Genomic DNA, 24,803 nt, shown 5'->3' with positions numbered 1-24,803 from the left:
ATTTGATATTCATGCCGCCCGATCTCCCACCATCAGAGAAGTCTGTTTTACATAATTCAGGAAGCCTTGCTGAAACCTGAAGGATCTGTTGTTCATCAGTTTGGTTTGGCACCTTCTCAGATGAAAGCTGAGGTGGGAAAAGCGAAGCCCCCTTACAGCACTGAATCCTAAGGAAGCACGATAACAACTTCCATGGATGTATTTGCATTTTTCCTTTCCTCCCACCACAAATCCAAACCTGAATGAAGGGTGATGCTAAAACCAGACACAGCGTTGGCACAACAATTATATTATTATACAAATGTATTCTGTATGTGGGCTTCGATGTGTGTGGTTTGCACGCTGTCAACCCGACTGCTGTCAACCTGACTGTGTTTGGTTGCTGAGGATCAGTAAAACGGCTGAAATGTTGCCAGCTGTAGCATTTGCTTACATGCATGTCTGTCAGTAGTAGTTATGGCGTGTGTCACAACAGATGTTTATCTGGCCCCACAAGAACGGAGGCATTCTGAACATTTTTTTTAGGAAGTGTCCGGAGATGGAGGAAGAGACTTGCTTTCTGATATGAAGTTTATGTATGCCTCTCGTCGATTCACTCTAAAAAGAGAGGAAGAGCAATTATGGAGTCAACATGCAACAACCCCACAGGAAAGGTCCCCAATGTGCCTTATCATCATTAAACATAATTGGTTGTGGATAAAACAATCATTATGACAATTAGAGTAAGCTCCAGCTCTTGCAAGAGTGCCCCGAGAGTGCTATTCTGTCAAATTTGGCTGTTATCATTCCAAGCCGACAGTGTTTACTTAGAGCATCAACAGGACATATACCCTTTGTGCCAGTGGAAGGCCTTGAGGCCTCCCGGGACCCAACTTGGGCATGAAGGGGGATGATAGTGTTTTATCATGACTTTGATTCTAATGTTCTGCATATCCTTCAAACCCAATTCCCTCACTGCCAATTAAGCCAAACTGCTTGGAAACAATACTGCGTCTGCTGCAGGGACTCTCCCAGAGCACTGTGGGTGTTCTCTGATGAAACTGTATCTCTTCACTCACCGCCCCCAGCTCATACACATACATTCACCAAAGTTATCAAATATTCTGTGTGATTTACGCTTCTCAGATTGCTGCCAGAGGTTGCGCTTTATGAAGCTCTTCTTTGTGCAACTTTTCCCCTTCCTCGCCCAATCATCATTCAGATGATAAGAGACTGGTAGATCCCAAATCCTTAGTGTTATCGGGTCCGGTCAAAAAGTCTTGACTTTTGGTGCATACATCACAGAGGCTAAGGTGGATTGATGTGGCTGCTGTGGACTGGTGACGTTGAATTGTAATCCTGTTTGATTTATTACAAACTACTTTATTACCCTCCCACATCTGTGTCTGTTCTTCAGGCCCAATGGCGCACCAGCCTGCCAGCCATGTATTGGTTTCGACAAAGCATTGGAAGAGCACTATCAGCGGAGATACTTAAATAGTTAACTACCAGTTAACAATTTTGGGATGTTTTGCAAACTGGCGAACGTTTTCCAGATGCCAAGAAGAAGTCCGGAGCACGCAGTGACAAACTAAATCCCGAAGTGTAGGATTTCAGCGCTCTGACGTGTTTATCATATAAACTATTTGTGTGAAAGAGACAGAGATTAAAAACCGAGCTCTGATTCGATCCATGTTGATGAAGTAGGTACACAAGTATGGTATTGCTCTGTTGTTGTCCGTGTTAGACATAGCAATGAAGACATCTGCACGCAATGCGAGAGCAGTTCCATTGTGGTGTATCAGCTAACTCAAGGGGGTCCAGCTGCAAAAAACGATTTCTTGCTGAAACAAATAGATCACAGCGTGTTGTGCATTCTGTCACTTGACACGCACAGCTGTTGAGCTTTTTCAGTTAGATGAGCAGGAAGGCTCTCTGCCCTGTCAGAAATGAAGTGTCCTGCCTTTGACAAATGGACTTTTTCCTCTCTTCTCCTGTGACTCTTTTAACAGTTCTCTTTGAGAAACAGCTTTTCCTTTGCTGTCATCTCACATAGCTTCCCTTCCACTGTATTGAGTTCCAGGTTTAGACGTTTGGAGCACCTGTGATGGAGCCATTCAGATGATTTGTGGATTGCTCCAGAATGCTGCCGCCGTAATGATTGAATGTTATCCTACGATTCGATCTGCTCTTTTCACATCTTGAAAGTGAGCGATCCTCACTCAGAAGCCCGGCGCTGTCACAGGATTAATGTGTGTTAACAGGTGGAGGAGGGGAATTTGACTTAGCTCTCGGGATTCATTGTGTTGAAGTAAATGGGGCTCGGAATTACTTGTGAACGTTTCAGATTAGCTTTGAGGTAGGCACGCATTGTTTTTCTCCAATCAGCTTGGGTGGAATGCCTCTTTATGTAGGATTGCCCGATCCAATAAAGATCAAAAGGTGCTCAGTAACAATGTTCGAGCCAGGCCATGCATCAATCCGTGAAAGGCAAGCAGCTGCTTATGGGCCGAGGGGCAAGGTGGGGGCAGAAGTGTTGTTGTCTGCAAATGCATACGACCCTGATGCATTTTCAGGAACATTCTTACTGAGACGATGTTGCAACCTAATCTTTCTCCAAGAGGAAGCGGGCTGTCAAAACAAAAGGCAATGCACATATCGTGCACAGAAATGTGAGGTTTCAGATAGATTAACCTTCTATGAAGACATCAGCATGCTCTAGGAATGTTACGATGAAATGTCATAATTCTCTTCGCTTTTGTTGAATAGGGCTAACTGCTATAGAGCAATGTATAATGGCATTCCAGCACAGGAGGCCTGTGTAGGTCAATTATGATGGATGCAGGGAGGCTATCATGGAGTTTGTCTTTTCTTAATTACTTTATGTTTTCGGTAGAACCCAGAGGAATGGGCTTGGAAAAATAGAGGTACTTCCTACAGCCCTGTATTAATTTAGGGGTGTGTCTACTTGTTGAAAGAACGATCATTAGCAAAAGCTAATATTTGAGTTCATTTACGCTTGTTCCTTGGTGGTCCCTGGCCTGAGATCGTGCAATTTTCTGGAATTCTTAACTTGACCTGCTCCTTCTTTGTTTGTTTTGGGATTCAGGTTGGTGCATCAGGAGTCCAACATATGGGTGGTTTGATGGGAGTTCTAGGAAATGAAGAACATTTTTATATTAAAGCACATTCTGATGATAAATGAAATCAACCTGTTGTTAAATCAGCCAAACTGTTTTGTGTTTGACTAATGCAGAACAGACATTTAATGGGCACCACAACGTTTTTCTTGTATGAACTTGGCCCATAGGTCATCATTCAACTGTGTACCTTTTTTGACTCTTCTGCTTTCTTGACTGGTCTCTTGACAGTTATGTGTGTTCTTAGAGTTCCAAGCGAACTTACTCATAGCATTGTAGACTGTCTGAACTGGATTACTACAGCACAGCCCAACAGAGCCGCTCTAACCAATTTATGATCTGTGTGTTTTGGCTTGTTCTATGAGTTGAACCACACCGTAAACTTGAGCAATTCACAGAAGACCACTCTTTACTGAATTCTTGTAAGATATATGCGAAAATAATATTGTGGAGATGGTATAGACCAAAGAATCAATGCACACTTTATTTGTTTACTTATGTAACAGTCACTTAGTTTGCTATAGAATTAAGTCATAATCCTTTTTCGTCCATTCATACAAATCTTAAACTTGGCTGTCTGTCTTTTAATTTATTTTCGTTTTTTACCAGAAGGAAAACAAATCTGGAAAAATTAAGATTAAAACCTAACATTGCTTGATTCTCCAGGAGCTCCATATAGCCTCTTATTACAATTCACTATGATGAGTGGACCACCAGAGTAGGGACAATTCATGTAGTAGCCTCAAGGATGAGGGGTTTTACCTATTACACAAGCAATTTCAATGTTTTCTAACATGTTGCCAAGACAGTGGGAGCTGGCAGTTCAGTCCTTGTTTCGATTTTCTTCTCCGTGCCTCTCTGAAATTTTGCACGGATTTAAAAGTAAGAAAGAGAGAGAGGGGAAGAGTGTTGGGGGTGCTAAAGGATTCCTGGACTTTTGTGCTCTCTATGAACTGCGAGCGAGCTAATGAATTGTTTCAGCCACTCAACACTGCATTCACGGATATCCCCTAAAGATTACACACACAAATCACTTGCACAATGGAGGCCCTGGGCATCCCAGAGGAGCCGGGCCCCAAATACAAGCGCCTATAACCAAGACGGGGTGGGTGAAAAGGTGGGTGGGAAGGGGGGTTTGCGTCAAGTCAAATGTTTTATAATCGTTTGTAATTCAGTAGTCAAGGAGAGGGGAGGTAAAAAAGCAAGGGGCCAGAGGGCATATGGTTACTGGCCCCCATATGGAGAGAGACCGAGATAGAAAAAGAGGAATGGGGACTTGGGGAGGCCTGTCTTTAACTTTTTGCAGCCCGTCCAGATCTAAAAAAGGGACATAATTAACTTCTAGATTCTTTGTGCTTCCCATCTGACTTGCAGGGCGGAGATGAAAGGGGCTTGCTAAGCCTTGCATTCCACCCCAATTATAAGAAAAATGGAAAGCTCTACGTCTCGTACACGACCAACCAGGAGCGCTGGTCTATTGGGCCGCACGACCACATTCTCCGTGTGGTGGAGTACACAGTGTCCAGGTAATGGGCGACCAGCAAAATACAGTAGTACTTCAGCCTAAATTTGTCTGAGCACCATTCAAAACACCCATCAAAATGAAAAATGACAATAAATATGTGAATAAAAAAGTACTGTCTCAACAGAATGTTCCCCCCCCACCAAATTGAAATGAGGAGTGAAATTCTTGGTGTGGACAAACCTCCACCCTACCCACACATTTAGTCTCCTCACGTCAATATGTGGTTACGGCCCTGGATCAAACATTTTACACAAGGACATGCATGCACAATGTTTGTTTTCCATGTGGTTTTGAATCTGTCTTCTGTACTTCTCATGCAATGCTTTCACTGATGGTGATGGATGTTTTATAGAGATATGTAATCAAAACACATAAATACCACAAGAGCTGACATCCATTCTGATTGTCTTTCAATTCCCAACTGTGATTCAAAACAAGCTGAAGTATATATTTCACCCTAATCACACTGTATATTAGCTTTTCAGATGACATCTGGGTGGAAGTTAGAAATAAGTAATGCAGCTGTTAAATCAAACTTATAATATTAAAATACATTTTGGGGATAAGAATCACTACTAATGGAATAGACCAGTCTGGTAGCTCCTAATGTTCATAATGTTCTCCTTTAGGAAAAATCCCAACCAGGTGGACGCAAGGACTACCCGTGTTTTAATGGAAGTAGCAGAGCTCCACCGGAAGCATCTGGGAGGGCAGCTCCTTTTCGGGCCTGATGGGCTTCTGCACATCTTTTTAGGTGATGGCATGATCACTTTGGACGATATGGAGGAGATGGATGGCCTGAGGTATATTACACATTTTAATTCAAGATTAAAAGTGCTATTAATCAACATATTGGGGTGACCAGTGCTAGATGTCATCATGAATCTTACTGAAATAATGTTAATGAAAAGTGTGACAACTAGCCCCAATGCCTCCTATGCTACTAATTTGTTTTCTGAGATGTTCAATGGAAGGTTTTCTGCATTTTAGTGACTTCACAGGATCTGTCCTAAGGGTGGATGTGGATACAGATTGTTGCAACACTCCCTACTCTATACCCAGAAACAACCCATATTTTAACAGCACCAACCAGCCCCCAGAAATATTTGCTCATGGACTACATGATCCAGGGAGGTAGGTCCAAAATGTACTGACTTTCCAAAATATAAGAAAATAAATGCTTCATTATGAAAATCCTACTTGCATTTCTAAATTACCTTCTAACGACAACCACTTCCTGTTGTAGGTGTGCAGTGGATAAGCTCCGCATGGACATCAATGGAAGTCTGATGATCCTATGCACGGATACAGTTGGCAAAAATACAACAACAGGCAGAATCCTGCAGGTCATCAAAGGGAAAGACTACGGTATGTCTGTTAGAAATGGCTGGTTACTCAAAACATGATAGATTACTGTACAAGCAGAAAGGCTATTGAACAAGCCAAGCGGTTGTTCCAGCCAGGCAACCACTCAAGAAAGAACCACTCAAGAAGTTCTTTTATTGCATTTCTCAAACCATAAATTATTGTCTCACTCTGTGCTTGGCTATGAAGTAATGTTATGCTTTTATGTTAAGAACAGAATGTCTGAGGTGACAGAAATAATGGATTCCAAAACTTTCCTAAGAAACACATTAACAATGTATCAAGGCATACTATTCATTTTATACAATACAATTTTTCTTTATAATGTTCGAACACACTCCAAATTTAAAAGCAGTTCTATTTATTCCTGGGAGAAACTGCTTGTGGTGATTTAATTTATCAAAGTCCAAGAGCATTTAGCGCGTTGTTGAAACTTACAATGACCAACATGGAAGTTCATTTCTGTCAACTGAGACCCTAAATCAGTACCAGAAGTTAATACATATAATTTCCTCTGGTCTGAATATTGGACTTGTACTCTCTCAAATGCATTGGCAACAAACAAAGATGGCTTTCTCCCAAACAATGCATTTAAACTCCCAAAAGATGGTGTGCCAGATTCCCCCAAACACCAGGCCATTTACGATGTTAAAGCAACACCACAGTGAATGAGTTAGTTAATTAAATCACATTTCGTTGTTTTACGGGATTCTGACTGTACCGCTAAAATACTCGCCATTCCCTGTTGAAGTAATCTTTGTGGATATACAAAGATTTACACACATTTACACAAACACTCGATAGTAATGGTGGAATTACCTCACCCTTTCTCTGTACCACTCTTGTCCATTTCTCAATCTATTGGGCAATAATGTAAATTTAATGTGAATGTTAATGAGGACATTTAGTGAAACAAACCCAGTCCACCATATAAAGTATTGAATAACCGTCTGGGGAGTAGGTTATTAAAATCACCCTGTGTGAAGAGCTAATAATCTTTTGACAGATTGTGGTAAGCAAGGAAAAAGAGAAAAAACACTTATTTTTAAAAGATTACATACTGTGTTGTCAAAGTTGACAAGCTTTTTTAAAAACTTTTTATTGGTTAGATATTTGAAAAAACACACTGACAAACATTAAGGGTGACTAATAATAATGGCAAAAAATAAAAACCACGTATTTGGAAGAGATTGAAGGTTTCAGAAGGACAGCAGCGATATATGGACTTTGAATTTTTTATTATTTCTTCAGTGTTCATTTTGCTTTTTTATTCATGTTTATTGTTCCTTACATCAATTTTCATTTTTGCGTTATTAGTTATTTTCGGTTTCCTTCTAGAAAATGAGCCGTCTATGTTTGACTTGGGGTCAAATGGAGGCGCCACTCCAGTCGGTGGTTTCATCTATAGGGGATGTCAGTCAAGACGCCTTTATGGAAGTTACGTATTTGGAGACAAAAATGGGTATGTGTTATCATTTTATTTTCAAATAACCACCCCTCAGCAGGGTTGCAGGAGGGCCGGATCCTATATTATCAGATATGATCAATTAAAATCTATCTTCAGCTAAATACAGTCAGAGAAAAATGTCTCAATTTCAAGGAAACGTCAAATCAGATATTTAGCTTGCCTTTGATAGGGCTCTTGACTGTTAAGCTTTTGTGGTAATGTAAGTGGAAACTGCAATCTTTTTTGAATTTTTGGCTGTGCCAACACAAACTCCATACACCACAATAAGAGCTTTTTCAGTGTAAATTAAGAGCAGATTCTCTGCCATGTCAATTGGCAGTCACTACACATTTCTTCACGCAGGTTTGAAATTCATCCTTTTTTACTATGAACCAGACTTTTTCTCAGAAATGTACGATAAACCGTGCAACAATGCAATGCAAGAACAAAAATTGTTTATGTCAAACCAAAGCTATTATATATTATGTTTGTTTTGTCATGTTATGATTGTATATGATAGGCAAAAAGGAAAAGAAATCCTGCACACTACCACTGCTTACAAAGAGGTCAATTTAATAAGTGTCTCATGACCTTCATCGGGTATATACAAAACATGATTGTTTATGATGAAACAAAGCAAATATCATCAATTCAGATCATAAATATGGAGTTTTTCTGTTTTATTGCTATGTTTCAGACACTTCAGAATTCTCCAGAGATCTTCAGAAGATAGGCCATGGCAGGAGAAGCCTTTTTGTTTTGGTAGCAGCAGTTCCTGTGGTTCCTCACTGGTAGGCCACATCCTGGGGTTTGGCGAAGATGAATTAGGTTAGTAAGCACTCCACAACCTTTAACAAGGCACCTTTAACAAGGGTGTGCATTTTACATCAAATTCAGTGGAGATAAAAAAAATGTCATGCTTTTGTCATGGTTTGCTTAAAAATGACACACACACAAAATAAATTATGTTCCAAGATTTCTCAATAAGAACTATATATATAACAATATTTAGTAAGTAAGCAGTCTGGTTGGTTTTGACTTAATTTGATGCTGAAATGATCTTTTTTCAAATAAATACCATGCCAATATGTCACAGAAAAAACTAAATTGCCTCTCAAGTTCAATATTCATCAAAATCATAAAGAACAGTAAAAATCACTTGGGTCACAATGGAAAATCAATGCTCTCAGACCCCAAATATCTTTTCTACCAAAACATTTTTAGCCCGAAACTATATTCGTACCAGAATATTTCCTCTTTTTTTACCACTGACTAGGTCAAGCACAATTTGTCAGCACATAGGGTTTACATCTGAAATCTCCTGCGTTTCCTTACTCTCACATTCAGAATTGGTTACAGTTGATTTTTGGCTCACTGCTATTGCTGTGGGCTCATTTATTTGAACTGCGTGCCAAACCCTCTGACACGGCAGGAGCCGCAGAGCTATACCCACTCATTGCTAGGTTGTAATCTCTGTCACCGTGTAATATTCCCACAGCATAGTGCATCACAGGCAACATAAACTCTTGAATCCAAACACCAGGTCAAGTGAGACAAAGAATAAATGTTTCGCGCTGTGCCAAGATTGGGCCTCTGTCCGGGAGAGATAGCATTTTGTGATGATTTGAATGAGGGATTCATTGAAAGGATGCATTGGAGACACACATGGCAGCCTTCTGACACATGTTTACAATCTGCGCACAGTACTGCAACACAGTACAGCTCCTCATTAAATGACTTGCATGAGGTTTTAATGACCCCCTTATGAAACCCTTGCATGCAGCAGTGTCAAGTGCAGCAAGAAGGAAGGTGAAAGAAGATAAATGAAATCCCTCAAGGAACTATGGTTTTTTCTGTGCAGGTGAAGTCTACATACTTGCTTCAAGCAAAAGCATGGCGACGCAATCACACAGTGGAAAGCTCTACAAGTTGGTGGACCCCAAGAGGTACATTGAGCTCCATATATACAAATTAACATATTGTATACAATTCATGCAACAATCTTCTTGTCTCTCTGTAGTTCAGTCTTGATGGCTCTACTCATGTGAAATATATGACGTTACCACTAAGCAATGCTAATATTGAAACTCACGTAATTAATTCCATTTTTATTCAACTTTACAAACCCCCCGGTGATCGCCTAACGTGCTATGGCTTGAACATCTGTAGTCGTTCATACCAAGACACAGAAGATGGTTCTCAGAGAATCAGAGCTGGAACACAGCTTTATGTCTTTTTCTCGCACATACATGCACAAGGACTTTTTTTGCTGGCTTAAACAAATCATCACACAACTGCCGCTCTTAGCCAACACAAACCACCATAATTGGAGAGCAAGCATACCATTCCCAAATGTTAGTGTAACGTGTTTCTAACACCAACACATTCTAGGTGGCTCGGACAGCACCGGTTAACTAGGGATTCTGTGTGGTCGGTTGCGTGTTTTCTGTGCTTTGACACGACTCGCACACCTGTCTTCAACAGTGGAAATGTTTTCCATGAAAACCTTGAGTGCATTCATATGTTGGCGAATCTGCAGAACAGAAATGATCCAATTGATATACAAGTGAACGTGTTTGTGGAGTTTACGGTGAGAAATGCAACACATGAATGAGGACGGTTAAAGGATTTCATCATTTATGGATGCTTGCGAGCCTGTATGGCATAATTTAACCCGTGTGTTTTATTTCACAATAAGACATGTCATATATAAGAAATGAGCATATGAATTTCAACCTAACAAGTGCCAAAACATTTTTGCGATTTTATTAGATCGGACAGGAAAAACGCATTACAATAGGCTCAGGCAGGCAGATCTGTCAAGTCTCTAATTCAAACCAATCGCTCATGAAACTTGTTTTTGTTCTTATTTCCCCATTCCAAATCCTTTTATTGGAATTCTCAACCAAGGGAACTAAATAAATTAGCCTCAATTATCAGGTGAAGTTATTCGAAACGTCAGTTTAATCTCATTGTAATGTTACATCAGTAATAAACACTATATATATTTTTTTGTTTAGGAAAAATATTGCAAATCATATTCGTTAAAGTACAATGAAAACAGCTATTCATATTAAAGCGGCAATCCAAATCAGTTATTATAATCAGTACACAAAAAAATCTCTCTTTTTAGAATACCCTGTTTCCAAAAAAAAAATACTCATGATAATGATTTATAATCTGGCGGGTCGACATTAGCAGGAAACGTAACTTCGACATCACGACACATGAAGATAAATACATAAAGTAACCAGAATTGTATGTTTCAAACAGAGATGGCGATATAGAGGCAAATGTTACGGATTGCAGATTGCAAAACCCATTTTCATTCAGATCTCCCATTGTCATACATATCCTGTGAAAGACCAAATAAGTGTACCAAACAGAATTTGTACGGTTCACCCAAAAAAATCATTTACTCCCCCTCAAGCTGTTCTAAACCTTTCTGTTGAACACAACAAAATATATTTTTAAGAATGTTTGTAATCAAACCACCCTAGGGCATGATTGACTTCCATAGTAGGAAAACTACTACTATGGAAATCAATGGTGCCCCAGAACCGTTTGATTTTCTACATTTTTCAAAATATCTTCTTTTGCGATTAATAAAACTAAGACATTTATAGAGGTTTGGAACAAAATGAATGACAGAATGTTTGGGTGGAGTGACAAATGGTCAATGTTTGCTTATCTAGCAGTGGAAGCCACCCATACACTGCCTCTCAAAACTCCACACAAACAAGGAGGATCACTTTGAAGCTGCACAGGAGATACAGAGTATCTGACAACCAGTAATTTGTAAGATAAGAGATCTTTGTAACATGGACACTTATAGGGGACCATGGGACAGCACGTCTGAAATGTGGCTTGTAAAAGCATAGTAGTGGCCCTGTTGCAATGTTGGAAAAAAAGTTGTGTTCAGATAAGACCAAGATTCAAAGCAACACGTGTGGTGCACATTTAACACTGCCCACATCTCAAAGTAGGCCTACACCATACCTGCAGTGAAGTATGCTGGTGAAGCATCATGCTTAGAGGTGGTCTACTAGCGGCAGAGACTGGACATGTTGTTACAATAAAACACAATTGACGTAGATCAGTCTTCAAAACATTTGAGTGAAGTACTGTAGTAAGAGTGGAGTGGCTCGCAAACCCAAATGGTCAGTGTCTTGCAATGCCTTGTAAGCACAATTGTATTTATTACAGTAAGCAGTGAAAGAGAATTAGTTAAGAATTGGTCTGAGTATTTTGCAAGGCACTGTATACCCAGGTGACGACAGTGCCACCCAAGTCTAATGCTATTAATTACCGCAGATGTTTCCACGAGTCTCCTAAACAAGGCCCCTCAAACTCTCTTTATTTATGTTTTCTGGCATTGCCGCATTTTTTCCAAAGAACAATTCTTTCCACCATTGATTGGAGTTGTTTAGTCTGTCAGGCATGCGGTGTTGGGTTCACTGTTTTACACATCCTGTCAGATTTTGTGATCTAATTACCAAATAAAGGAGGTGATATGACAATTCGAAGTTGACTAGCACCGTCTAGTAGGGTGGTCCAGCATTTACATTTCACGGACTTACATTTACAACTTTCCTGCACCTCTAAGTCTTGAAGCGTTTGTAATGGCTCTTGTGTTCTGGTTGGAGTCGAGGACTTCAAAATACCCACACTATGTTTTGATTTTGATCTGCCCCATTGCGTTTTAGGTCGTAGGACTGTGGGATGAAGCATTTTGTATCATGTCAAGGCAGATGTTTGAGATTGTTGCTGTGTTGCTTTCTATAAACACATCTCGCAACATAATAAATAAGCCACCACTCACTGAAATGTGTATATGTGCATAAGGGAGAGACTGTTTTATTGTTTATTGGCTAGTGACGATCAATTAGAAGATCATATATGTTGGGCATATACAGTGTGTAGAATTCAGAAGCCCTTGTTGGTAGTGACACCAGTGGCCGTTAAGTGAACTGCAACAATCTGACATATTTTGTCCTTATCCATATTTTAAATTGGTCCAGTGTAAATACTTACTAATCTGTAAAAATGTCACTTCAATGCAAACGAAAACAAGGCTGTTATGACAGATGTACAGTACATCCAGTTTATTAAGCCTTGTGTCATTCAAAACCCATTTCCTTTATATTGATATTCATATCCATCTTCTTGGAAGATTGTTCAAATAAGCGCCATGACAACAAATATGAATCTGTGAAAGCCGAAAGAGTTTTAGCATGTCAGAAACATCTTAATACTTTAGTAGATGTATGAATGTGCTTAGAAACTCTTTGCTGTGGGGTTACAAATTCCTCCAGGCCTGTTTCCGAAAATTGTTATATTTGCCAAGAATACTCTAGCTTTATACTTTATACAAAAATGGTCTCATGATGGTTTTTACTATTTCCCTAGTTACTAGTTTAAGAAGAAGCATCTTATAATACTTACATGAAACATAACTGAGAGCTCCACTATGAAATTTTAGGAAATTTAGGATAGGAATTGCAAAATCAACGGCTCATTCCTCCCCCCTCCTTTACAAAGCACTACGGTGGCTGACAGAGCACTAAGATGTCATCATGTTTCTGCTTCTATGCTGAAGGAGATAACATATTTATGAAAAGCTGTTTGTCCGTTTATAGGGCTACTATACAACAATTCTGTGTAAGAGGATCCGAAGTGTATGTAGATAGAAATAGCTTGATCTAAGATAATAAAACCATAACGCTTCATTATGTTATGTATATTATATTATATTTCTGTCGATAGATCCTCCATAATATTACACACAGCACCTTTAAGTGAGTCTACACAGAATCTGCATGCACGAACAAAACTAGAACACCTGTCTTTCACAAATCTGTCATTGACAGACATCTTGGCCAAATCTTTCAGAGATTAATTATAATACTTAGGTCCAAATACACATTTTTGCCATACCATATTTATTTCCCTTTAAATCAGTGACTAATGTGATGTACGTGTGAAGTTTATTCGCATCAAAAACAAAGAAAGGGACCTTCGGCACTTTTACTGATCTCTTTCATTCCTCAGTGTAAATGCTCAAATCTGTTTCAATCTAGGTCACTAGATAATGCTGAGACAAGCTTCTAACTTTCTTTAACAGAAAAAGTGTTTGGGCAGTGGGTAACCTCCCAGAAATTGGCAAGCATCAGAACTGTTATTCTTTAACTAATAAGCCTCTGTGTCCTTTTAATTTATCAGTCTGTGTTTTATGCAAGTTGCCTCACAGAGTCGATGCATTCCCACAGTGCCTGTTGACCCAGCTGTCTTTGTCAAGTGCCACGGCAGCAGGTGTTGTTTTCACGGCCACCCTGCAAGTAATGCAAACTGTTTAGTAGCGCCGCTGACCCCGGCGTCATTAACAGTGTTAGACCAATCCTCCGGGGAGCGTCTTTTTCCCTCCCTCTCTTTATTTCTTTTGCACTATCCATCTCTGTTTCTTTCTCTCTCATCTTTTCTGTCGCTCTCTTTTTTTAACAACGTAACAGCCTGTCACAACAATACAAAAAAACAAAGTATGGACGAGAGAAAGGGAGACCTGATATGGGTGCTGAGAGCGGTAGAGGGGAGCATGGGAACCGCTCCCCCACTAGACCCCCCAGTGCATCCTGCCAGAATTCCCTTGTTACCATCCTACCCCAGCCATCAGTCACTGAAGCTGTCAGGGCAACTCAGAGGTCCAACATCCCACTCTTTCACATAAACACTCATATATATACTCCCTGTTGCTACCCCTGGCATCCACAAACCCCAGATATTGCTTGAGTACCCTATTGATGATGTTTTTGTCTGGTGCAAAGTAAGTTGAAGTTTATCATCATAACAGGCTTCTAAATAAATGGCGTCTGAAAATGCTTGTCAAATCAAACTGACCCAGATTCATCCAAATGAATTAGCAAAAATCATGAACAGATCTGTTCAGCTACCACAGACTTCATATAGCGGTTGAGAAACATAGCGTTCACAGTTCTTAGTTAAATTTCACATAAACATAATCTTGAACAAACATCAAATAGCCTATGAAGAGTGTTTTGGAACAGAAACGGTTTTGACGAACCTGAAAACCATTGAAGCAGCACATTGTCTTCTTCCGTTCTTATCGATTTAAACTAAAATTTTGCATTATTGCCTTCTGTTGTTATGTCAAGCATCATGCATCAGTTTGAGTTAAATATTTGAGTATTCCTTCATTATAAAAATTACTTCACCTGTGCTTTGAATAAATGTAATAGTGTCGCACGCTTGCGATAGTTTGGCAGGTGCATTAGACAGAGCCGCTTGTTCGTGTGAAGTGCTTTTGAAGTTGTGCTTGTTGGCGCACCACTTTTCATTTTAGTTTATTTTTGGTTTTTATAAAAGAAATTGAAATTTAAACATACTATAGTGTACTACAGTTGTTTATGGACAAATACATTTACTATTGTATAGCAAAACATTGAAAATACAGAACTTAGAACAATTAAAAAGTAAAAAACTAATTTGGGAAAAACAAAAATTATATGGCTCTAATTAACGCATTGCTCTGCCAAAAATATTGGGACATTTTTGGGATTGAGTACCGAAACCCCGGCAGATATGAGCATGAGATCTGGCTATGACCCACCGCAGGTTCACGTTTTCTGTGCTGTGAGACTGGTATAGAGAAGCAGCACATTTTCGCGTGCACCTGCAGATGATTCGCAAATGAATGTGTACACTGTTTCCAATAATGTGTCACTTACTTAATGTTTGGGCATAAACATATGAATTAACACTTTTTCTGATAACGCACATAGTTCGTTACTTCAACTAAACTTTGCGCTGCATGATACAAAAAATACTAATAAAATAATGTAACCAAAATCAAGAAAGAGTGGAAAAAAGGTGAAATGGACTTGACTGTTAAAATGGTCAGATGCTTTAATGCATTAATCCTTTACATGCGGTAAATAAAGTAACTTTATTAGTAGTGCATTTGTAATGAACGTGCTGTATTCCCATTGGTAAAAAATAATCCATTATTATCGAGTAGTTTTTAAAATAGTTTTAAGGCAAGATCTCGTCTAGAAAGTGGCACATTTTTGTTATGTGGTGTTTTTTGGTGCATCAATGTTGCACTGCACTTTGCGCTGTACCCGTGTTAACCACCTGCGGCCAGTTGCATAAACATAGCTGCTGAATTAAGACTGCATCTTTACTATTCTCACAGACTAGCAATTAGTATGGACTATTTGTATGTCACTGACTTGAAGAAGTTATGACCATTCTTGAAGAAGTCGGAGATTGTAATTTGTTAGACTAGACTAAGCAGTTAATGCAACCGGCACCTGGTGTCATCCCCACATGCATGCAACTCACGTGCGAACACACACACATGCGCGCGACTGATTCGATTACCAGTCGACAATTGGCAAGACATGTAAATCCTCAGTCGAGGACATCGCTAGTATTTACTATTGTAAACTGTAGTAAAATTTCTAGATACTAAATTCTTTTTAATTCTATAGTATGGTAACAATAGTATACTTCCTTATAGTATAGTACACTCCATGTACTATATATACTGTATTAAATGTAAAGACACCCTTGTCCCTTCACTGATTTTCTGAAAGAGTTTGCGGACTTCTTATCGGACCTATTAGTTAACCTATTGATAAAGTACTATTTGTCCAAGATTTTAATATACACGTAGAAATTGCTAATGATGCATTAGAAGTTCCAATTACAGAGCTACTACACTCTTTTGGAGTAAAACAATACATCAATGGACCCACTCATCGGTTTAATCATACACTAGACTTGATTATATCTCACAGAGCCAATCTAACCAATATAGATATTATACCTCAAAGCAACGATGTCACCGATCACTATCTTATTACATGTACACTGTGCACTGCAGAAGTCAGCCGTTTAACTCGTTATCGGCAGGGAAGAACAATTGCCTTGACTGCTAAAGATAGTTTCGCAAGGAGCTTTCCAGATCTGACTCCTTTAATAACCATACCATTAAATACAGAATCGCTCAATGACATGACCAGCAAATTGTTAGGACTCTGTCCTTCCTGTCTCGAGCTTTCAAGCTCCCTGGGCAGAGTCATGACATTGCCACGTCTTTCGGGTTTCTGTTGTGTTATGTGTGGAGACATGTGGCTTTATGTTGTTACGTGATGCCACGTGTCTTCCTGTTATGTCTCTCAGCCCCACCCTCCTATGTCCTGTAATTTCATTAGGGTTTCATTCCCATCGTCTGTTTTGTAATTCACCTCGTTAGGGTTTCATTCCCATCAGCTGTCACCACTCTCCCCATGTAATCACTCCTCGTTAGTGTCTCCCTTTATATGGTCTCAGTTTCTCTCTGTTCAGTGTTGGTGCATTGTCTTTGTCTTATATCTATTGTCTTTATCTTTTGTCTTATGGCTATTGTCTCACGGTAGTATCACAGTTTCTTGTCGTGTTGGACTACCCTGTTTCAGTTTACAGTTTGTGAAAGGATTATTTCAATTTATAGATTCTTGTTTTGTGTTTGTTTCTAGTGTATGTTTGCTAGTGTGTTTTGTTCTTGTTTTTCCCCATTGCGGGTGTTTTATTTAATAAAGTTTTTGGTTATACCTTCGTCTGCCTGCATCTGGGTTCTGTCCAAAACCAGTTGTGACAGAATGCACCAACCCATAAGAACCCAGCAGGCGGCGATTTTCCCTGCAAGGCCTCGCCAGCCTGGTCCCCTCTCCAGCATTCGCCAGGGGAACTTGGACCGGGACGAGTACCTGGACAGGTTCCTGGAAGCCGCAGTGGAGGAGCTCTTCGGGGAGGAAGAGGTGACGGCGGCGTTCAACAGCGGACTGAGGGTCCCCCTATCGCCTGCGGAGATGAGGAGGCTGAGACCGCTTGGCTTCGAGGGTGTTCTCCAGTTCGCCATGAGCCGACCGGAGCCCAGTGTCTCCGTCTGTCCGAGGTTGTCTTCTCCGTTGGGTCCCATCCCCGAGGATCACACCCTGGAGCTTGGGGTGGTGACCACCACCGCACCATCAGCCTCGGACCCTGCAACCTCTTCACCACCTACCAGTCTTCAGGGCAAGCGTGGAAGGAGAGAGTCCTGGGGGTCCTCTTCGGAGGCCTCCAACGCGGAGCCAGCCCCGTCCTTCACCTCCTTCCTCCAGCCGACTACCAGGAGATTGGCTCGGCAGAAGAGGAAGAGGCAACGGAGGGGGGCACGTAACCCAGCCCAGCCGGCGCTCCTGCCGGTTCTCCAGCTGGGTTCACAGCCAGCGACTCAGCAGGCGTCAGGACCTGCCTCTCAGCAGGCGTCAGGACCTGCCTCTCAGCAGGCGTCAGGACTTGCCTCTCAGCAGGCGTCAGGACCTGCCTCTCAGCAGGCGTCAGGACCTGCCTTTCCGCAGGCATCAGGACCTGCCCTTCCGCAGGCTTCAGGACCTGCCTCTCCGCAGGCGTCAGGACCTGCCCTTCCGCAGGCGTCAGGACCTGCCCTTCCGCAGGCGGCCGGACCTGCCCTTCCGCAGGCGGCCGGACCTGCCCTTCCGCAGGCGGCCGGACCTGCCCTTCCGCAGGCGGCCGGACCTGCCCTTCCGCAGGCGGCCGGACCTGCCCTTCCGCAGGTGGCCTTCCAGCCGGTGCCTCAGCCAGTTCTCCGGCCGGCATCACCTCAAGCTTTTTCCCCCCTTGGACACACACCTCTCCCTAGCCCCTTCAAGTCCCCGCCGGTCTCGTCCGGTTGCTTCAGGTCCCCGCCGGTCTCGTCCGGCTGCTTCAAGTCCCCGCCGGTCTCGTCCGGTTGCTTCAAGTCCCCGCCGGTCTCGTCCGGTTGCTTCAAGTCCCCGCCGGTCTCGTCCGGTTGCTTCAAGTCCCCGCCGGTCTCGTCCGGTTGCTTCAAGTCCCCGCCGGTCTCGTCCGGTTGCTTCAAGTCCCCGCCGGTCTCGTCCGGTTGCTTCAAGTCCCCGCCGGTCTCGTCCGGTTGCTTCAAGTCCCCGCCGGTCTCGTCCGGTTGCTTCAAGTCCCCGCCGGTCTCGTCCGGTTGCTTCAAGTCCCCGCCGGTCTCGTCCGGTTGCTTCAAGTCCCCGCCGGTCTCGTCCGGTTGCTTCAAGTCCCCGCCGGTCTCGTCCGGTTGCTTCAAGTCCCCGCCGGTCTCGTCCGGTTGTTTCAAGTCTCCTCAACCTGTCCCACCCTTTTCTGGTGTCCCCAAGGTTTGGCCTCCCATTCCCCCACCCCCCCTCCCATGTTTGTTGTTTTTGTTGACCCACCCGAACCCCTTCATAGCCTCCCTTATGTTCCCCTTAGTTTGTTCTGTGTTGTGCTTGTGGTGTTTGTCTTTGTGCTTTGGTGTTTTGGCCCGCTGAAGTTTCTCCCTTGAGACGCCATGGGGCGTTTCTGGGGGCGGGGGTAATGTTAGGACTCTGTCCTTCCTGTCTCGAGCTTTCAAGCTCCCTGGGCAGAGTCATGACATTGCCACGTCTTTCGGGTTTCTGTTGTGTTATGTGTGGAGACATGTGGCTTTATGTTGTTACGTGATGCCACGTGTCTTCCTGTTATGTCTCTCAGCCCCACCCTCCTATGTCCTGTAATTTCATTAGGGTTTCATTCCCATCGTCTGTTTTGTAATTCACCTCGTTAGGGTTTCATTCCCATCAGCTGTCACCACTCTCCCCATGTAATCACTCCTCGTTAGTGTCTCCCTTTATATGGTCTCAGTTTCTCTCTGTTCAGTGTTGGTGCATTGTCTTTGTCTTATATCTATTGTCTTTATCTTTTGTCTTATGGCTATTGTCTCACGGTAGTATCACAGTTTCTTGTCGTGTTGGACTACCCTGTTTCAGTTTACAGTTTGTGAAAGGATTATTTCAATTTATAGATTCTTGTTTTGTGTTTGTTTCTAGTGTATGTTTGCTAGTGTGTTTTGTTCTTGTTTTTCCCCATTGCGGGTGTTTTATTTAATAAAGTTTTTGGTTATACCTTCGTCTGCCTGCATCTGGGTTCTGTCCAAAACCATTTGTGACACAAATTGGACACTATTTCTGTTATACTTTAGGAGCTTTCACACCTATGAAGTCAAAAAAGATTAATGAGAAAAACAAAGCACCCTGGTACAATAGCACCACTTGCGCCCTTAAAAGAGAAACACGTAAACTGGAGCACAAATGGAAACAAATCCAATTAGAGGTCTTTAAAATTGCCTGGAAAGAGAGTGCAAACTGTTATAAAAAGGCACTAAAAGCAGCAAAGGCTGAGCAGCTCCGTAACCTCAAACTAACAAAAACAAAAGTAGTGTCCACTACGCTCTTTCTTACAAAATACAAAAGGACATACACGAAAAATTTCAGTCAGGCTTTAGACAGCATCATAGTACTGAAACTGCGCTCGTTAAAATTATAGACGACCTGCTATCAGATAAAGGTAACATCTCACTCCTAGCCCTGCTTGACCTTAGTGCTGCGTTCGATACTGTAGACCATAACATACTACCGGTATTCAGGGACAGGCACTACAATGGTTCAGATCTTACTTATCAGACAGACATAAATTTGTCCATTTCAATGGGGAATCATCAAATCAAACGCAAGTAAATTATGGATACCTCAGGGATCTGTTTTAGGACCCTTGCTATTCTCCATATACATGCTGCTCATTGAAAACATTATTAGAAAACATGGAATTAGCTTCCACTGTTATGCAGATGATACTCAGCTATATATCTCATCAAGACCAGTTATCCAAATTGGCAGAGTGCATCGAAGATATAAAACATTGGATGACTTGTAATATCTTTCTTTTAAATTCTTATAAAACAGAAATATTACTTTTCGGACCAAAGACAATGAACAGAATATTTCGTATTATAACCTGCAAATTGAAGGCTGCACTGTTACTCCAACAAATACGGTAAAAGATCTAGGCATTATATTAGACAGCAACCTGTCATTTTGAAATCACATCTCAAATGTCACAAAAACAGACTTCTTCCATGTTAGAAATGTTGCCAAATAATGAAATAATCTATGTGTTGTTGACGCAGAAAAGCTTATTCATGCAATTGTGACCTCAAGACTACTTTAATGCACTACTTAGTGGTTGTCCTGCTTCATCAACAATCAAACTACAGTTAGTTCAGAAGCAGCTGCCAGAGTTCAAACCAGGTCCAGAAAATACGATCACATAACCCCCTTCACTTGCTACCCATTAAGTATTGTATTGACTTTAAAGTTATTTTAATCACTTATATAGCCTTAAACGATTTAGCCCCTTAAAGGTACTTCACAGTGATGCCATAAAATACTAATTTTTAATTCCACAAAGAATGATTTTGTCAATTCTATGGCGTAATGAAGCACCTTTATATTTAAGAGTGTAACTCTTGTGTAAGAAAATTGTAAGAAAAAATCTTTAATCATTTTATAAAAGCTCATATTAAAAGGGGGTAGCTTCCCCAACTCTAGTTTCGACTTCTAAGACATAAACATAAATGCATAAATGAAAATGTATCAACACAAATTAGTAAATTGTTGACTTACAGTAAGCTAACACTATAGAGCTATAATGTTAACATCAATAAATTAAGGAGAATTTAATAAGATCTGTTCAGAGCTCAGACTCTTGCAGATGTTCTAAATGTTGGCAATTGAAGCTTTAGACATTCTCACAGAAGCTGGAATACTTTAGCAACATTTTTAAGTTATTGCATCACTGTGTAGCAGACACTAAAGAGATCTCATATTTTGTGTTTGTGTTTATTATCATCTCATTTGTGTGCTTCATCCCTGATGCTATCTACAACAACCCTCCCCTCATCATTAACCCTCCTTATACAGCCTATCTCTCAACCTCAAATTCCCATATACCAACTCCACTGAGAAACACAGGATGTGAACTCATGAAGAGCTCTCCAGCCTGTTTCCCATATAGTTAATGCTTCACTAGAGTCCAATTACAGTATGTCTGTGAGTGAGTATGTGTGCTTGCCTGTTGAGTATGTCAACAGCCCTGCTGGTCACTCACAGATAGCCTTGAACAGATTTGCTTGGCTCATTAAGCATTATGTTTAGCTAAGTGAAGTATAAGAATGTTTGGAAAGCTGAACTTCAGACAGGTTTATCACAAGCCACTTTGTGTGACACTGAGGTTGTGCATTCGAAATCCATTGAACACAAAAGCGTTTTTGTTTCCAGACATTGCCATGTTAAAACAGCATGACATCATCCCATCACAGGATGGTAGAATTTGTTTGTATGTATGTTTTTGTGTTTGGCGAGTTGAAAGGCAAACAGCTACTGTTTTGTTTTGCTTTGCGGGGTTCTAAACATTTAAATATCGTTTAATTTACTCATGACGGATGTGTTTTTGGCGCAACTTCATCTAGACTTTGTTTTTACTATGAGTTTGTCTGAAGTGATTTTCAGTTGACCATAAATGTTATGTGACTCGTGCAGGCCACAGGTACCTAAAGAGTGCAGACGGCCAGTAGAGGATCCAGAGATGCTTAGCACCGCTTGTTCCCGAGAATGCAAGAATGGACACTGTACACCAACTGGCAAGTGCTGCTGCAGCCCTGGCTGGGATGGCCCTTTCTGCTTACGAGGTATGGGACCACACAAGATCTTTTTTCCTTGTAACGTTGGTTACCTTGTCCACCTAACTGTACTGGTGCACAAATCTCTTAACTTAATTCTGTTTTCTTGTGTTTATTACAGCCAAGTGTGAACCAGCTTGTCGCAGCGGCGGGGTCTGCGTGGAACCCAACAAGTGTCTCTGCAAAGAAGGATTCTCGGGGGCACATTGCGAGAAAGGGGAGCGTGGTGTGCGAGGGGACGGTGAGAAAGACAGCATACTGGAGCACATCATTGACATGACCTCCTACCTGCTTGACCTCACCAGTTATATTGTATAAAGAGCAGGTCAGGGTGATAAAGCGCTCTTCTGCAGTTTGCAGACTGAACGTTAAGGAGGCCTTTCAGATTCGCCTTCAAGACACCATCCCAAATCTCCACCTGATCCTCCTCTCCCAGCACTGTTCTGTTTCATGAGCCACAGGCTTCTGATCTCCAAGCTCCCCTATGCCATCTGCTCCCCCCTCCATCCCTAGGCACAAAAACATGTCAAACAATAACAGGGTGGCCAATAGGACCTCACCACGCGTAGCTGAAAGAGGTTGCATGTTGGCGGCACCATGCCGGACTCAAGGGTATTATAGAGGTCGTCCTGTTGGCTGACCAAGTCTGGTCCACTTTAAAGTCAATCATCCCTGCAACAATAACAGACTCATAAGGCACTGGACGCCCCATATGAGACCAACTTGAATGCTTGGCCCAACCCCAACATGGGCACCTGTACTACAGGACTCGGAACACCAATTGGGATATTTGGGACAGAAGTATAACAAACAGTTCATTTAGGGAAGTTAAATGGACAGCATAAGAAACTGAACTGTACCATAGAAAATAATCATTGCTTTGGGATTCACATATGCTTAAAGTATGAGGGAAGAAACACCAGTAGATGCCCACAATACCACACGCCAGAAACTAATAGACTGTTATCTAACATGTCTGTGTATAACTGGACAATCATTGGATGGGACTTGATGCCAGTTTACCATACATGCAGTTTCATTAAACAGATCTGCTTAAATGTCATTGATCTATAAAATGATCAAAATAGTTCCTGCAAAGTCAAAACTCTTATCTGTTGAGGTTTCTTTAATATCTTAATCTTAAGAATGTTCGACAGCTACTTTGCATTTAAAACAATTAATTTTTGATTAATACACATAAAAAGTTGGAGATGGTTTGCAGGATAACCATAAACAGAATCCTGCTTTGGTTAAAGCTACAGAATACTATTTTCCTATAGTTTTCCATGACCATGCACGCTGCTTTCATTGCAAATTGTATCTTATCATATTGTAATATGTTCATGTATCTAGTTTTTGTGTGATGTCATGCACAGGAACCCTTTTTTATATGAAAGATCCTTGTTAGAAGATTTAAACAAAAAATAACATTACTACATTTACTTTCAGTACTGTTTTGTCTGTCACAGTGGGCAGGCTTCACCTGCAGTTTCTGCTTTTTATAAACACCAAACCGTTATCCGTTTTTGTCATTTAAAATAGAGAACAATGCTGGTGACTGGTGTACATTTCATCAAGTATTGTAGTGAAATGGGTACTTAGACTTGCCATTATATTATAGAGGAAGGTTTATTTTTAAGGAATAATATATGGCGATTAATAGCAGCCTGTAAATTCATAAAATTCATTTAATGTAGGGATAGATGCTAAGACGAAGGAAATACATCTATAAAAATCTCATTTAAAAATGTAACATTCTCTTCCCATCAAGAGTACTTTGACTTTTCCATGCTTTTTTCTTTAAAAAGCTAAAGCTATCATTTTAGAGTGCTTTTCTTTCAGCCTGCAGCTCATGAATGAATAGATTACAGTGACTCTATTATACTTTATGATGGCATCACCAACCCTGAAAAATGGTCCTGAAAGTGAGCTTATATTTTTGTTTACATACATACTTCACCATATTGCCTCATAAAAGCATAAGCTGTTTTTTGTTTTTGTAATTACTGAATAAAAATGACTGAAACAGTACATTCTGTATATCTGCTTAAGACAATTTTGTAACCAGTCAGGTCATCAATATTTCACCTAATGTTTAATTCACCCCACCATTTTTTATGTGCTCCTTGTTTAAATGAGTAAATTGGTCTTCTAGGTTTACACTCGCCTTGAATAGTTCATCGTATTCAGTGTTATTAGTGTAACTGTTCATTTCTCCCAAAGAAAGGTATACCAACAGCAAACCCTAAGTGTTTATTACTTTATATTCAGTGCATTTTTAGAATTCTTGGATCATGCTGTAAATCTCCTCGATAATTTTAGCACTTAATGTGAAACCTGCATTGGAGCTGCTGGGAAGGTGTCGTGTGAATAGAATAACCCTGTTTCTTTTATTATTTAAGTAGTTACACCGTAAAGTTATTTAAGTTGTCCACATTGTTTTTACTGTTGTATGTGAAGAAATATGATCATTTATTGTAAATAAAAGTAGGGTTATCTTGGGATCTTCTCAGAAATATCAATATGTTCAATAAAGTCTATAGCATGACGAGAACTTGAAAGACTCCTTTAACTTCTTTCTCTAATATCTAATCATGTGATATGTATGTGATGCTTCTCACCTGGGATTCATGCTTCTTTTCCCAAAGTAGTACATTTTATTTGGAAGAGTTTGAATGTATGAGTATATCACTGGATGTTGTTTTTTCCTAGTCAGAGCTATAGACCACTTTGCAAAATGTAAACACTGGTTAAGAAGCACTTCCGGTG

At 40.9% G+C, this 24,803-nt stretch overlaps 1 protein-coding gene across 1 annotated transcript in view; it reads left to right on the top strand.

Moving 5' to 3' along the window:
- hhip (hedgehog interacting protein) overlaps positions 1-24,591 on the top strand; it is a 33,877-nt gene extending 9,286 nt beyond the window's left edge. The window contains exons 6-14 of the mRNA XM_079463407.1: positions 4,494-4,645; positions 5,274-5,447; positions 5,635-5,778; positions 5,891-6,012; positions 7,348-7,471; positions 8,154-8,284; positions 9,318-9,402; positions 21,895-22,043; positions 22,156-24,591. Coding sequence (XP_079319533.1) covers positions 4,494-4,645; positions 5,274-5,447; positions 5,635-5,778; positions 5,891-6,012; positions 7,348-7,471; positions 8,154-8,284; positions 9,318-9,402; positions 21,895-22,043; positions 22,156-22,352 — 1,278 coding nt within the window. The 3' untranslated portion in view covers positions 22,353-24,591. The remainder of the gene's footprint in view (positions 1-4,493; positions 4,646-5,273; positions 5,448-5,634; positions 5,779-5,890; positions 6,013-7,347; positions 7,472-8,153; positions 8,285-9,317; positions 9,403-21,894; positions 22,044-22,155) is intronic.
- Positions 24,592-24,803: the final 212 nt, after the last annotated feature.

The sequence above is a fragment of the Barbatula barbatula genome (assembly GCF_947034865.1).
Source record: "Barbatula barbatula genome assembly, chromosome: 8".
Lineage (NCBI taxonomy): Eukaryota > Metazoa > Chordata > Actinopteri > Cypriniformes > Nemacheilidae > Barbatula > Barbatula barbatula.
The sequence above is the reverse complement of the archived record's forward strand: the minus strand, read 5'-3'. Positions and strand labels throughout refer to the sequence as shown.